The 15041-nt window shown below is 42.3% G+C and overlaps 2 protein-coding genes and 1 pseudogene across 2 annotated transcripts; all 3 read left to right on the top strand.

The window, feature by feature from the left end:
* The first annotated feature begins 1731 nt into the window (after positions 1–1731).
* On the top strand, positions 1732–4551 carry LOC149099868 (uncharacterized; annotated as a pseudogene).
* Positions 4552–5436: 885 nt separating this feature from the next.
* Positions 5437–6867, top strand: LOC149099869 (uncharacterized). The gene has a single exon (XM_089278375.1). It carries the CDS (start codon positions 5611–5613, stop codon positions 6439–6441), a length of 831 nt encoding a protein of 276 aa, XP_089134501.1. The 5' UTR covers positions 5437–5610; the 3' UTR covers positions 6442–6867.
* An 809-nt stretch (positions 6868–7676) lies between these two features.
* On the top strand, positions 7677–8306 carry LOC149099870 (uncharacterized). The gene has a single exon (XM_089276919.1). It carries the CDS (start codon positions 7677–7679, stop codon positions 8304–8306), a length of 630 nt encoding a protein of 209 aa, XP_089133045.1.
* Positions 8307–15041: the final 6735 nt, after the last annotated feature.

A 15041-nucleotide genomic window follows, 5' to 3' on the forward strand; every position in this document is an offset into this window, starting at 1 on the left:
AATTACATTTTTAGCAGATGAACATCAATTGAAGCCGGCGCATAGTCAGATTAGCACGCAAATAGAAGCTCACCAAATTTTGTTGTTGTCTTTTTTCCCGACCTTTCTTGGGTGCATTAAAAGGTGCGAGTGTCAAGTATGTCAGCCAATGCCGACTGCTCACGAAAGTGTTTGCTGCGCTGAAATCGGACAAGTCTGGCAAAAAGTAGAAAATCAGAGGCCAGAAATACAAATGAAATGTATTACCTAGCATCCAGGATTTCAGTCGACCTGTCTTGATGTTTGGGTGCTTGAAACTGTTTATTACGCATTCAGGCAGCAGCACGACACAGGAAAGGAGTAAGTTTACTTTTATTTTAACTATCGCGGTTCAATTGTCAGATTTACCTCTGCCGTAACTGGTTTTATTTTATTACAACACTAGTGTAGATAGTTATTTCTCTGTATTTTTCGTGTAGGAGATTTCGATACATTGCCTATCGGCAGCTTGTTCGTTGGTGCTGGGGTTATCTTGGTAAACATGTCCGAGTTGCGCTGCCATCTTGTGCTGTAAACAAGATCTGAAGCACCTTTCCAGCCGATTTTGGCACCACGTATACTGGGTTGAAGCCACCAACCCAGTGAGGGATAAGAAGGTGATTGCTAATTTACATCATAATTATTGAAAATATCTTACAGCACTGGCAGCAATGGGCTTAACATATACAAAGGCACAAACGTGGTCTGCCGTAATTACCTTTCTAGTTACTCAATGATGTGTAAGCGTGACACATATTGTTCTACTGCTGTTTCTTTGCGGGGTTTCTCAAAGGAAGCAGAAATTATCTGTGTTGCGAAGAATAGCAGATAAAGTGGTTTACTCTATTAACCTCAAGCTTTTGAAGAGCTCTACTTCTTCTAGGCCTTTTATCGGCACTGTCAGCCATTTCCGGTTGTTTGCTGCCTTCATTTTGGATAGGCCGCTTTCGTTTGTCGCAAGAATTTGTTGCTGCTGTATCGTCGGTACAGCACCAGAAAGTAAAGGACTTTGCTTTCTCAGCCCCATTTCTACCATGAAACTTTTTTCGTAACAATCCGGAGAAAAATGAATGTTGCAAATAACCGAATGCTCCATCGGCTCTACGAAATCGGCCCTTTTCGCTAGGCTCGATTTGCGCCTTGAACAAATTTTACCCACTGCCGCCTCAAATTAGCGTCTTTTGGAAACTTATGCATAGTATGGCCTGTTTTGTTTGAATTACTGCAAAACTGAACGACACAGCGTTTTACCATAATGAAGATGTAGTGTTTTTCCAAAAGAAACTATGTAAACATGTGCTTATTTCACAACGTGTTCAAGAAAGACCTTTGACTTCCCGTAACTAAAGGTCCACCAGTGACGTCATTTGCTAGATTGCGCAATTCAAGATGGCGGATGTTTAGAACTTTGAAGCGATTTTTCAACGTAAAAACGGGCTAAAGTGAACAAAAGATCTACAGATTTGGCAGATGTCATGTATGTACTAAACGACTATGTGGTCCCCAAAATAGCATTTTTTGGGTTTACATGCCCTTTAAGATTTATTTGTGTTTGTTCTAATTGCAAATCATAAATGTATTTCTTTTAGATCAAATAACTATTAAACCTTGGCTTGATACTATACAGTTTGTGGTGGTCTTTTGAGCTAGCCATTTCCATGTGCAACATTTCATTTGATTTCTGGGTTGTAACGAAGAATTATGCAAGAGCACATGGCATAGGAAGCCTTAAAAGCTGCGAAAACTGATCAGAGAACTGCCAAAGGAACACTCACACGATGTGGAAAATCCTTAGCGAAGTTAATAGAAGCGAAAAGACCAGAGCAGGAGGTAAGAGATGGTCTAAGTAAACTACAGTTAGCCTTTGACACTCTTGTGGAGAAGCACGAAAATTATTCACGATTACCCGACGATGAGTTTGAAGCACAAAGGGATGGATGGGGGAATGCCAAGAAGACTTTATGTCAATGGAAATGGGTGCAAAAATATATTTGGATTCTTTCTTGAGCAAGGGAAAGACCCCGTTGAAAACTTAAGATACATCTGCGCCTCAAAGGCGAAAAATAATAATGTTGATGGGCAGGGAAGTAGTGGAATTCCAAGCATGCAAAATAGATGACGACGCCCCTAGTGTAAGTTCTGGCAATAATAATCATCCAACTAACGCACAATAAAGCACAAGTTCCAGTAGTGATAATGACCTGCCAAACAATGAAAGCAGAACCTTTGTTGCTATCCACGAGGTAAATAATAACATCCAAACTAACTCCAACGCTTCAACTGGCGCTTGTGGTTTCAAGATGGAAAAACCTAAAATGCCCAAATTTGCAGGAGATGCAAGAGATTATGCCATTTTTTGCGCCGATTTTAAGCATGCGATAGAATCGAAATACAGCAAGAGGGATGCGATAACTTTTCTTCGTACTTGTCTCAAAGATAAACCATTGGAGTTAATTAAAGGGATAGGTCAAGATTACGATGCAGCGTGGGATTATTTGGACTCTATTTACGGAGATCCAAGGTTCATTTCCAACACGAACACCCAAGACATTGTTAAGTTTAGAGCTCTACAGCCGGGCGAAGATGCACTATTTTGCGACTTAGTTCATTTAGTTAAACGAAGCATCAACACGCTCAAGGAAGTCGGAAGTCAAAATGATATGGACAATAGCCACATGTTGTCTATCATCGAGCAAAAATTGTGCCCAGATGATCGAAAGGTTTGGTCACGAGATTTGGTGTCAGGGGGAAAAGCAACTTTAGAACGACTGATGAACTGGATGAATGTAGAGATGAAATCTCATATGCGTGCCACTGCCCCGCTGAGATCTAGCAAGTCAGTCTATGCGTTTCAAGTCGACACGCCCAACCAGAAGTGGCACAAATGCTGGTACTGCAAAAACCCGTCTCATTCACCAGATACCTGCCCTAAATTCACTGCACTCAGTATTGACCAGCATATCCGAGTCGCCAAAGAAAACCATGTCTGCTTTAGTTGCCTGAAAGCAGCAGGAAGAGAGCATCGAGTTGATAACTGCAGGAGATGTCAAAAGTGTACGAAATCTAACAATGGAAGGGAATGCATGCAATTTCATCATCTGTTGCTTCACAAGAGCTCTGCATTCAACATTGGCGTGCACATGGCATCCCTCTCTGAGCCACATGAAACTCTTTTGCTGGTGATAACATGCAAGATCTACAGACAAAATGGGCTCCAAAAGCAAAGCAACACTCTTCTTGACTCTGGAGTGCAGGTCAGCCTAATCCGGGAGGAGACAGCAGCTGCACTGGGGCTCAAAGGAAACGACACCGCCATAACAATTACGAAAGTGGGAGGAGAAGAGGAGACGATCAGGACTAAAGTTTACTGTGTTCCTGTGTCCTCACCAAACAACAGCGAAATGTTCTCAATCAAGGCGATTGGAATCCCGTCCATTAGTGAAAGAAGTGTCAGAAGTCCAGCTTAAACCAATCGCCAAGCTTCTCGGACTGGAAAATGAAAGGATACGCAGAGGCAAAGGTCCTGTTGATTTACTGATAGGAGTTGACCATGCCCAGATGCATACTGGACAGTTAGTTGCAAGAAAAACCCCTCTGGGATGGGTGGTTTTTGGTGGACCGTCAGGAGAAACACAAGTAAATGGCCATGTCTGCCATGCAAGACTTGCTACACCAGTAGATGTGTCGGATTTTTGGAAGACTGAAGCAGTGGAAGTGGAAGTTAAACCATGTATTTGTGAGGCTGACAAGCTAACACAAGCTGAAAGAGAGGAAGCAGAAATCATTTCCAAGTCATGTGAAAAGTTGGACAAGCAGTGGATGGTACCGTACCCCTGGAGGAAAGACCCTATGCTGTTACCGGATAATAGGCCATTACAGTGAAACTGCTAGAAAGTATGGAAAGACACCTTAAGAAAGACCCAGAACAAGGATTGGCTTATGACAAACAGATGAAAGAAATGAAGGAGATGCAGTTCTCAAGAAAGCTGTCTTAAGAAGAAATGGATAACTAAAAGGACCAGTGCATTACGTTCCACACCATGCGGTGATTCGACCCAAGAAGAGCACACCTGTGCGAATCGTCTTCAATTTGTCCTCAGTCTATCAAGGTCACACGCTGAATGATTATTGGCTGAAGGAGCCTGACTTGTTAAACAGTCTGTTTGGACTCGTCTTGAGGTTTAGAGAGAGAGAAGTAGCAGTGATGGGCGACATATCCAAAATGTATAACCATGTGCTCATCCCGGAAGGAGATCAGCATGTTCATCGGTTCCTCTGGAGAAATTTGGAAATGGAAAGAGAACCCGATGTGTATGTTGCAGTTAAAAATGTTCAGTAGGTAATTTTTTTTAACTAGGTAAATTTATTATTTAACTAGGTATTTTTTTTTTTAACCAGGTAATTTTTCTCTTGCTCTGTTTCAGTCAACTAACTAAAAAGGGTTTTAATTTATGGGGTGTGGTTAAAAATAGGGGCCTGGTATTTTTAGGGGGCTCTAAAAAGAAAAGAAAAATAAAAAAAGGAGGAGAAAAATCTCATTTCCTACTCTTCTCTTCATCTCTCCCTGCTCCCACCTACTTCTTCTTCTCTTTCACTATCTCCCTATTCTACGCCTACCTCTTCTTATTTTCCTATCTAATTATTAATTTCAAAGGAAGAAGGAAATTACAAGTACCTACCGTGTGTTGAACCCAAGACCTTCAGATTACATGTCCATCTTGATCTCCACTAGACTACACAGCTCAAGTTGAAAAAATTTCTTTTTTTTCTCCTAATTATTGCTTTTTTGGGTCCCAGACTCACCTCGGTCCAAACTTAATTTATGCAAAACGTGCACATGCGCACTTGGATGAAAACGGGACTTCGTTCATGAAAGCAATGGAAACTGCCACGTTTTGTGTCAGCAAAGACACGTTTTATGAGAAGTTAGATGCGCAAAAAAGCTCTAAGAAGAAGGAAAGCAAATTAACTGTGTTTATCGACAATCAATTTTACGACAAGGCAAAAAACTGGCTAAAGAATGACAGCAAAAATGAAGCAGAATTTGGACTAACCAAGACCGATGCAGCGGCCATTAAACGAAAGCAGTGGATGATTCAAAATAACAACATCTTGTCCAAAGACCGAAAAATTGTAGTACCGAGTAGCCAACTTCACAGCATCTTATGCCAGGCTCACTCTTCAACAGCACACCGAGGAAGAGATAAAACTGAAGAATTTGTAAAGAGGACTTACGCCGAAATATCTCAACATGTAATAACACTTTTTGTTAGCCTGTGCCATCTACACCAACAGCAGAAAAGTGTAACAGACCATTTGAAACGGCCCATAACAAAACCACTCCAGGCCAGTAATTTTCTGTGGCATGTTGAGTTGGATTTGATCGACTTCCGAAATTTGACTTGTTTGTGTGGAAAAAATCACAACTGGCTTCTACATGTAACTGATCATTTTAGCAAGTATTCGTAGCTTTTTCCTCTGTCACATAAAACAGCCGACAAAGTATTAGAAGCAGTAACACAACTGTTTTGGCAGATTGGATTTCCTAAAACCCTTCATACAGATAATGCGAAAGAATTTAAAAATAAACACATGATTGACTTTTGCAATGAACACCAAATAGAGCTTGTGCACGGAGCTCCAAGAACCCCACAAACACAAGGACTCATTGAAAGGAATAACAGAACTCTTAAGGAAAACTTGGCAAACATCTTAAAAGAAAAACAAGTGAGCTTAAACACTTGGTGCAATCATGTGGGAGAAGCTGCCTACAAAAGAAATATAACCAAACACCGCACTGTATCAAGAACCCCATATGAGCTAGTCTTTGGCATTCTTCCCCATGAAGGACGAATAGGAACAACAACATCAGGAAAAGAATGTGCAGCTATGGAAGGAGATGGAGAACAAGAAGAGGAACCCGAAACTGAATGTCCTTCTATGGAAGCAGATGAAGAACAGGAAGATGAACATGAAATTGAATGTGTTGAGAATGCAGTTGAAAGAGAAGAGGAAGAGCCTACCAGAGTCTTAGAGGAAAACAATCCTGCTCCCAAAAGAAAGGCTCAAGATAATTTTTCCAAAGTCCGAAAACAAATGAAGAGCCAAACGAATGAAAAACAAAACAAATATAATGAAAAAATGAAAGCTGCAAGACCAAGTGTAAAAAAATTTGAAATCAATGATTATGTCTGTGTAAAAATTGACAAGGTTGATAAATGTAATCCACTTCACCCAAATGTTTTGTTTGGGAAAATAACAGAAATTGAGAACACATATGTTCGACTAGCAACCAAATTTGGGTTAATAACAACTCTCATTTCCCCCAGCAGGTTAACCAAATGCTGGAAACCCAATATCACTTTTGATTATACTAAACAACTTACTTTCACAGCAGCATGTAAGATGGCAATGGAACAATAGTATTAGAGAATGAAAACTGATTTCCTCAAACTATAAAGTTTATTTTCCTTTATTTGTTTTGTTTGAATAGTAACAGTAAACCACAATTATATTAGTTATCTAACTGTTTAGTGTCTCCCCATTAAAGGTTGGTTGACTGACTAAATGACTGAGGGTGACCCCATTCGAGGTGGAATGACGGAACAATACTATTAAATATTGCCTAAACTACCTAAAAAAAGCTAACTGCAAGCAAACTGAAGTGAAAGCAAACCGCAAGCAAACTAGTGATATTCTGTCTTTGCGCCAAATAGTGTCACCCCTAACCGACACGGGCTAACAGGTAAAATCTGGCTAACCGGCACTCCAGCTTTGTCAATATCCGTTGATCTACTATGTGAAAATGAAGAACATCATAACAGATTAAAAATATCCAGGTAAAAAAAATTGTTTTAAAATTACCTAGTTAAAAAAATATTACCTACGTAAAAATCAAATTTACCTGAAGAAAAAAATTACCTACAACATGTACATCAAAGTGGTCCTGACGTTTGGTGATACGCCAGCGCCTGCAATGGTTCAAATTGCATTAAGAAAAACAGCTGAAGAAAACAAGAGGGACTACCCAGAAGCAGCCGAGGTCCTCACAAAGAATTCCTATATGGACGATATTTGTGGTTCCGTAGACACTGTAGTGCAGGCTCGGAAGTTGACAGAAGATTTAGACAAAGGGCTCGAGAGTGGAGGGTTTGGCGTGAAGGGCTGAAAGTCAAACAAAATTCTAACCAAGAGAGAAAATCAGGAAAAGGGGTTCAAGATGTTCCAGGAAGACGTTGAGGAAAAGGTGCTTGGGGTGATTTGGAATTACGTCACAGATGATTTCAGCTTCAAAGTTAAAGTGGATTTACTGTGCCTGACAGATTATTCAGTAGACCATGGAGTAAAGATGACCAAGAGAACGCTTCTCAGCCAAGTTGCCCGCCTCCACGACCCCATTGGATTTGCTGCTGCATTCATCGTCAGAGCCAAGATAGGTTTGCAAGAGCTGTGGCAGATTGGTCTTCACTGGGACGATAAGCTTCCATATGATGTACAGGAAAAGTGGATCAAGTTCTTCAAGGAAATGAAGGAGCTTGACAAGACTGGTTTCAAGAGATGCCTGGTTCCACCTGAAACTCCAGAAGTACCGGTACTGAGTGTCTTTTCAGACACCTAACAAGAAGCATTTGGCGCCTGTGAGTACGTCTGTCCAAAAAATGAAACAAAGCACCTATGAAGTAAACTTCATTGCAGCTAAGTCTAGAGTGGCACCCCTAAAGCAACTCACAGTTCCACATCTGGAATTACAAGCAGCCGCTCTCACCTCCCGCCTCGAGAAAACAATCGTGAAGGAGTGTAAGATTCAATTTGCCGATGTCAAATTCTTCACTGACAGCAGTATCACACTTACCTGGATCCAAAGTCCTTCCCACAGTTTCAAGCCATTTGTCTCAGCAAGGGTTGGAGAGATCCAGACCAATTTGGACCCAAATCAATGGAAGCACATTCCCGGTGAAGAAAATGTAGTGGATGATGTGTCGCGAGGATTGCATGTACAGCAGCTGATGGGAACATGGATGAACGGCCCTGAATTTTTGAAACTGCCAGAAGGGAATTGGCCAGTTCAAACAACTACACCGCACCAAGAAGAAGACATGGAGCATCACCAAGTTAATGCTGTCAGTTCAGTCCCGTATCCAGATGTAGGAAAGGTAATCAATGGGAAGAATTTCTCCAGTTGGCGAAGACTGATACGAGTTACCGTGTGGATAAAGCGATTAGCTGAGAAGATACGCCTCAGGAGAAACGCACTCAGTGGACGAGAAGTGTTACTTTTGAAACACTGATTGTTTATCGATTTCCTCTGCAACTTCCTACTGATTTATTATCAGTTATTATTCAAGCCCAGTATGTGATTTCAAAATCAAAGTTTTCATAAAATCGTGATTTTCACACGTATGTAATAGTTCTAGAAATTTTGCCACTAGGAAGTTGTCTTTATTGCGGGCACCACGTTTCTCACAACGCCCTAGTTTTTTCACGTAGCATAGGCAATATAAGACGACGCGCAACTTCTTTTAGTCAGAGATTGTTCATGAGGTTACACCGCTACCGTGCTACGATCAGAGGATCCAAGTTACCGCTATTTTAGGTGTATTTCACTGTCTCTCTGCTACCTTTTGGTGCGAGTTGTCAACCAAAGTACGTAAGTTCTTATTGTTGTAGTCGTTTGCTAAGTCACGAATTGTTAGTCCTTTCTTTGTCACCAAAAGATTTCATTTAGTTTATCTAGGTTTTGTTGAAGTCGTTTTCACAGCACTACTATTGCTAAGGCTTATTGTCAAGTTGCCTTATTAGTCCAATTGTCATATGATTACCAAATTGTGATTCTTTCACCCTATATTTAGCTATTTTGCGTGACAGCTGTTGATATCTTCGTTTGTTACAACAAGAGTTGTTATCGTCTCAGTTTTATTAGTTTCAAGTATCAATTGTCACATTCATTTGTTTCACGCTGTGGTCTTGTTAGTTTTATCATGATTTTTCTATCCTGTTAGATTTGTATTTTATGCCTTATCTAAGTAGGACGTATTCTTAACTATCGCTTTTCAGTTCGAACCTACTACTACTACTACACCTACTTGTACAACTACTACTCCTATTCGCATCTGCTACTACCACTTGCGATCAACTGGTTTTCGCTGCTTCTTCAGTCACTACCTATTGTGAACTAGATCTACGGACTTGATCTGTCATTAAATCAGTTTGAATCTACCAAGTGGAGTTCAAATATCTCGCACCGTGCTACCCCTGCAGTTGTTTAAGATTCGAGTAAAGGCAACCTCTAGAATCTTTACAATTACATTAGTTTGAATTTGGCGGCGATCCTTTTTCGAATTGAGCAAACCTGCAACGAATTCTGAAGGAATTCGAAAAATTAGGCTACGTCTTGGAGACCACACAATGGCAATCCGATATCTGAATTAGAGTAATCACCCATGTGCGAGCTGCTTATCTGTGGTCAAACAAACCTGTCACCGCTGTAAAGGGTCAATCAAGACACCAGAAATGGAAACAAAGAAGGCACGCAGCAGGGCAAAGGGCATAGTGACTAAGAAGATTAATGAAATTTCCGGTCTAATGACTGAGGAAAGCAATGCAGATGAAGTAATAAAAAAGTCAGCCAAACTAGAGCATGCGTTTAAGAAATTTCAAGAGGCACGCGACACGTTTCATAGTCAATTAGAAGATCCAGAGCCGATCGGAGAATCTGGAAATTATTACGAATCAGTTCTCAGTGAAGTAGAACAGCTACAAGAAAACGTAGACGTTTGGCTAGCTGGGGTGGAAGCTTCACGCTTCCTAAGATCTTATGAGATAAACCCTGAAGACAGCATTTCAAACGCTTTTTTAAGGACCGTCATATCACGCTCATCGCGTTCGTCATGCACATCGCATAATTCTTCTGCTAGCGCCAGAGCAAGAGCCGCAGCAAAAAGGGCTATTTTAAAAGCTACACGAGATTGAAGAAGAAATGAAATTACGTTAACGCAAAACTCAATTAAAATTAGAAACTGAAATAGCAAAGGCCAAGGCCGAAAAACTGGTTTATGAGCATGCCAAGAGTGAGACCACCGCAAAGTTACTTTCAGAAAATGAGTAAAATAAGAAAAGCATTTCATTCCTGCAACCCTTGGCAACACCGCATGAAGACCGGTTTATCTAAGACCAGACAACTGCTGTAGAGGCCAAACCAGACGTGCATGTACCCAATGAAACCAGCCATGAAAATTCAGATCAATTGGCAATAGATCGTGAATCCAGCGAACCTAGAAGGTTCCCTTTTCCCATGGAAGATCCCCCCTAACGAGACAAGGCCTTCCTTAAAACCCACAAGCTCCTGAATGGCAGAATAAGACTCCCAAATATTCGCCTCTCAGTGCAGTCACTAAGAGCATGCCACAGACTATCCATGTCCCCCCTGTTAGTTGTGATACACAGCTTCTCCTGAGACAACAACAAGAGACTATTATGGCATTGACACTACCTCAACCTGACATTCCTGTCTTCACTGGCGATCCAGTGGAGTACTGTGACTTTATCCAACCATTCGAGAACCTCATTGAGAGAAAAACTAGCAGTCCAAGCACAAGGCTCTATTTACCTCCTACAGTGCATGAGTGGACAGGTACAAGACCTGGTACAAAGCTGCCTAGCCATGCAGAAGGATAGAGGCTATAAGGAAGCAAGAAAGCTATTGGCAGAGAGGTATGGTCAGTCATACAAAATTGCTACAGCGTACGTTGACCGCATTATCAATGGCCAGTCAATCTGCTCTGAAGATGGTTCCGCACTGCAGAAGTTCTCGATATTGCTCACCAGCTGGAGAAACATGTTAAAGGAGATCGGCTACCTTAACCGCCTAGAAAATCCAGAAGGTTTGAGGAAAATCGTAGACCGGCTACCTTATCCACTTAGGCTAAAATGGCGTGAGCTGGTTGACACTATTACGCACAAAGCAAGAGACCCCAACTTGAAGGACATTACAGACTTTGTTGAGGCCAGATCGAGGGTGAACAACCATCCTATTTTCGGCAAGATTCAAGGTGAACCGAGCCAATCTAGCAATCTCAAGCACAATGACAGGTCAAAAAGGGATGCAAGGTCATTCGCGGTGGACGTTCAGCCAAAGCCACCCTATTCACCATCAAGCACTTCAGAGACAAAAGTATCGAAGTGTCTCTCATGTGACAAAAATCATTGGCTTTCACAATGCAGCGACTTTAGAAAATTATGTTTAAGCGATCAACTCAAGTTTGTGCGTGCTAAAAACTGTGCTTAAATTGTTTAGTATCGGGAGACTTTGTACAAGACTGTCCAAGACAAAGCTTCTGATGCATTGAAGGCTGTACGAAAAAGCATTCTACCTTTCTACATGAGAAGGAACAAACCCAGGAAGTAATGCCACCACAACCAAATCAGAGTAACAGGGCTACAAGCACCGAAAGAAACGCAACCGCAATGCAAGTGAGTAATGGCTACGTCCAAAGTGGGACATTTCAAGCATCCAGCAACTCCTCCATCGTAGGATTATCGATTTTGCCTGTGAAGGTTAAAGTGAAGGGCCAAGACAACAAAGTGCTAACATACACGTTCCTGGATTCTGGATCAAACACTTCATTCTGCACTGACACGCTACTCAGAAAACTTGATGTCAAGGGAGTGAAAACCACCCTTTCACTTACTACGATGCAAACGACCAATGAAGCAATTGAATGTTCTCTTGTTAACCTAGAAGTTTCCGATCTCAGCGACCACAACTTAACCGAGCTACCCATGGTCTACTCTAGACCGTCTTTCTGTATCAACCAACGCTATTGGTACACAAGAAGACGTGAACTGCTGGCCACACCTTAAGGGTATCACAGTACCCAACATCGAAGCAGAAATTGGCCTTTTGATTGGCAGCGACGTACCACAAGTACTGCAACCAGTGGAAGTGAGGGAAAGCAAAAATGGCGGTCCCTTTGGGACACGCACCGTTCTCGGATGGGTGCTTAATGGACCCCTTGGATGGACAGGGTCTAAGGAGCCAACCGCTAACCTCGTTGATGCCAATGCTAACCTCAGCAAGCAATTTGAAGATTATTGTAATCTAGAATTTAACGACTTGAGCTACGAGCCCAAGATGTCGATGTCCCAGAATGATCGACGTGCATTAGAAATCATGGAAAGTACTGTGAAGCTTTCGAACGGTGATTATGAAATCGGTCTGCCATGGAAAAATAATCCACTAGTTTTGGAGAACAACAAGTCCCAAGCCAAATCCAGACTGCAGGTGCTAAAGAGACGCCTTCAATGAGATGAAACCCTTCGAGAGGAATACAAGGATTTCATGGATGACCTGCTACACAAGAATTATGCCGAAAAGATAACCGGCACGGACTTGTCTTTGAAAGACACATGGTACTTACCGCACCATCCAGTATTTCATCTGCAGAAGCCAGACAAAGTCCATGTCGTATTTGACTGTTCAGCGAGGTATCATGGCACTTCTCTCAACGATCAGCTGTTACAGGGGCCGGATCTAACCAACACGCTGGTTGGTGTGCGAACATGATTCCGACAGGAACCAGTTGCCTTCATGTTGGACATAGAAGCAATGTTCTATCAAGTTCAAGTTCAGCCAAGCGACTGTAACTATTTGCGATTCCTTTGGTGGCCAGGCAGCGACCTAGAAAAGGAGCCAGAAGAATACCGAATGTTGGTCCATTTGTTTGGCGGTGTTTCGTCCCCAAGCTGTGCGAACTACGCCTTGAAGAAAACCACTGACCATAACAGAGAAGACTTCGACGCAGCCGCAGTGGAGACTGTAAAGCGAAATTTCTATGTAGATGACTGCCTTCGTTCAGTTGCAACAAACACACAAGCTGTTTGTTTGGCAGGACAACTCCGTGAACTACTATCCGAACCAAGTGGATATCCAATTCAAGAGAAGTAATCAACTCTGTTCCTGAGTCAGAAAGAGCACCCTCAGTTAAGGATCTTGACCTCAACAAGAATTTAGCACTAACTGAAAAAGCCTTAGGCGTCCAGTGGAATGTTCAAGCAGACACCTTTAGTTTCAAAATCACTAGCCAGGAAAAACCAGCTACCAGAACAGGAATTCTGTCCATTGTCTCTTCAATCTACGATCCACTGGGTTTTGTATCCCCATGTATTCTACCTGCCAAATCTAGCCTACAAGACCTGTGTCTTAAGGGCCTCGGATGGGACGACGAGATCCCAGAACTTAGCAAACACAAATGGCAAGCCTGGCTTAGAGAACTGCCTAAACTGGAACAATACAAAATTCCCCGATGCTTCAAACCACCAGACTTCTCAGACGTCCACCAACGCGAGCTTCATCACTTCTCAGACATGTCTAGTAAAGGCTATGGAGCAGTTTCGTATCTCCAACAAATCGACGTCAACAGTAAAGTCCACTGTTCCTTAATCATGGCAAAGTCAAGATTAGCTCCCCTAAAGGCAATGACGATTCTGAGAATGGAATTATCTGCAGCAGTTTTAGCAACAAGATTAGATCACATGATCAGACAAGAACTTGATCTGCCCGTTGAAAGCTCTACCTTCTGGACCGACAGCACTTGCGTTCTTCGATACATAGGGAACAAGGACAAGAGATTCCAGATCTTTGTCACCAATTGTGTTTCCGCAATATTGGGCCAGTCCACAGCAACCTAATGGGGATATGTTGAGACATCGCTAAATCCAGCTGACGAAGCATCCAGAGGGATGACAGTTGACACGCTGTTAATGAACGATCACTGATCACAAGGACCCCCCTTTCGAAAGCAACCTAAGGAGACCTGGCCGCAAAGACCCGCTGATATTGGCGAGATCTCCGACAGCGACCCAGAAGTCAAGAAGACCGTTGAAGTATTTGCAAACAAAGCAAACGATCAAAGCAACATTAATGAGGCAATCGAGAAGTTTTCCTCATGGACCCGCCTGAAGAAAGCTATGGCCTGAATGTTACGTCACAAGCAAAACCTAAAGAAGCAAAGTCAGCGCCGCAAGGCAAAGGAAGATGTCGGCTACCAATCAGATGTCAGTAAAATCACACCATTGAGTGTGTCTGAAGTCAACGAAGTAGAAAAGGAAATCGTCAATTTCGTGCAGAAACAAACCTTCAAGGAAGAATTATCAGCTTTAAGTCAAGTCAGTTGAGCCTGCAAGGAGACGGAGAAAACAGCAACTAAGAATCCTACAAAGAGTAGCAGTATTTACAAGCTTGATCCTGTTTTGGAAAACGGCCTCATCCTTGTAGGAGGAAGTCTGCACCAAGCACCAATCGAGAATGATGCTAAACACCCAGTGATTCTTCCAAGAAAGCATCACATGATCAGGTTAATCATCAACCACTACCACCGAGCCTCTGCTCACTCTGGAGTTGAGTACACACTGTCTTTGATCAGACAGAAATATTGGATTGCCAGGGTGCGATCAAGTGTATGCAACATGGTCAGTGCATGATTCAATTGCCGGCGATGTTAAGCACCAGTAATGCAACAGAAAATGGCAAGCCTACTGGAGGAGCGAATAACACCTTCAAAGCCACCATTCACAAATGTAGGGGTTGATTGTTTTGGTCCCTTCACTGTTCATCACGGACGGACAACTGCTAAGAGATATGGTGTATTGTTTTCATGCCTGGCTATCCGTGCAGTCCATATCGAAGTGGTCTATTCTTTAGACACCAAGTCTTTCATCAACGCTCTTTGACATTTCATTGCGAGGAGAGGACGCCCAGAACAAATAAGGTCAGACAACGGAGGCAACTTGGTGAAAGGCAAAAAGGAGCTACGTGAAGCCCTTCAAGCATGGAATCAAGCTCAGATTTACGACTACCTGCTACACCATGATGTCAAGTGGATATTCAACCCACCTGCTGCATCACACCACGGAGGAGTGTGGGAAAGATGCATAAGTACTGAGAAAAGTCATGAAAGCGCTACTCAAGCAACAAGTTCTTCACAATGAAGGTCTGAACACATTGATGTGTGAGGTGGAATCCATTG

This window comes from Orbicella faveolata, unplaced genomic scaffold (assembly GCF_042242905.1).
Source record: "Orbicella faveolata isolate gen_17 unplaced genomic scaffold, um_ofav_v1 contig_46, whole genome shotgun sequence".
NCBI lineage: Eukaryota > Metazoa > Cnidaria > Anthozoa > Scleractinia > Merulinidae > Orbicella > Orbicella faveolata.

Excerpts from the sequence above, each read along its gene's own strand:
- LOC149099870 (XM_089276919.1), top strand. The coding sequence starts at position 7,677 with ATGAAACAAAGCACCTATGAAGTAAACTTCATTGCAGCTAAGTCTAGA.
- LOC149099869 (XM_089278375.1), top strand. The coding sequence starts at position 5,611 with ATGATTGACTTTTGCAATGAACACCAAATAGAGCTTGTGCACGGAGCT.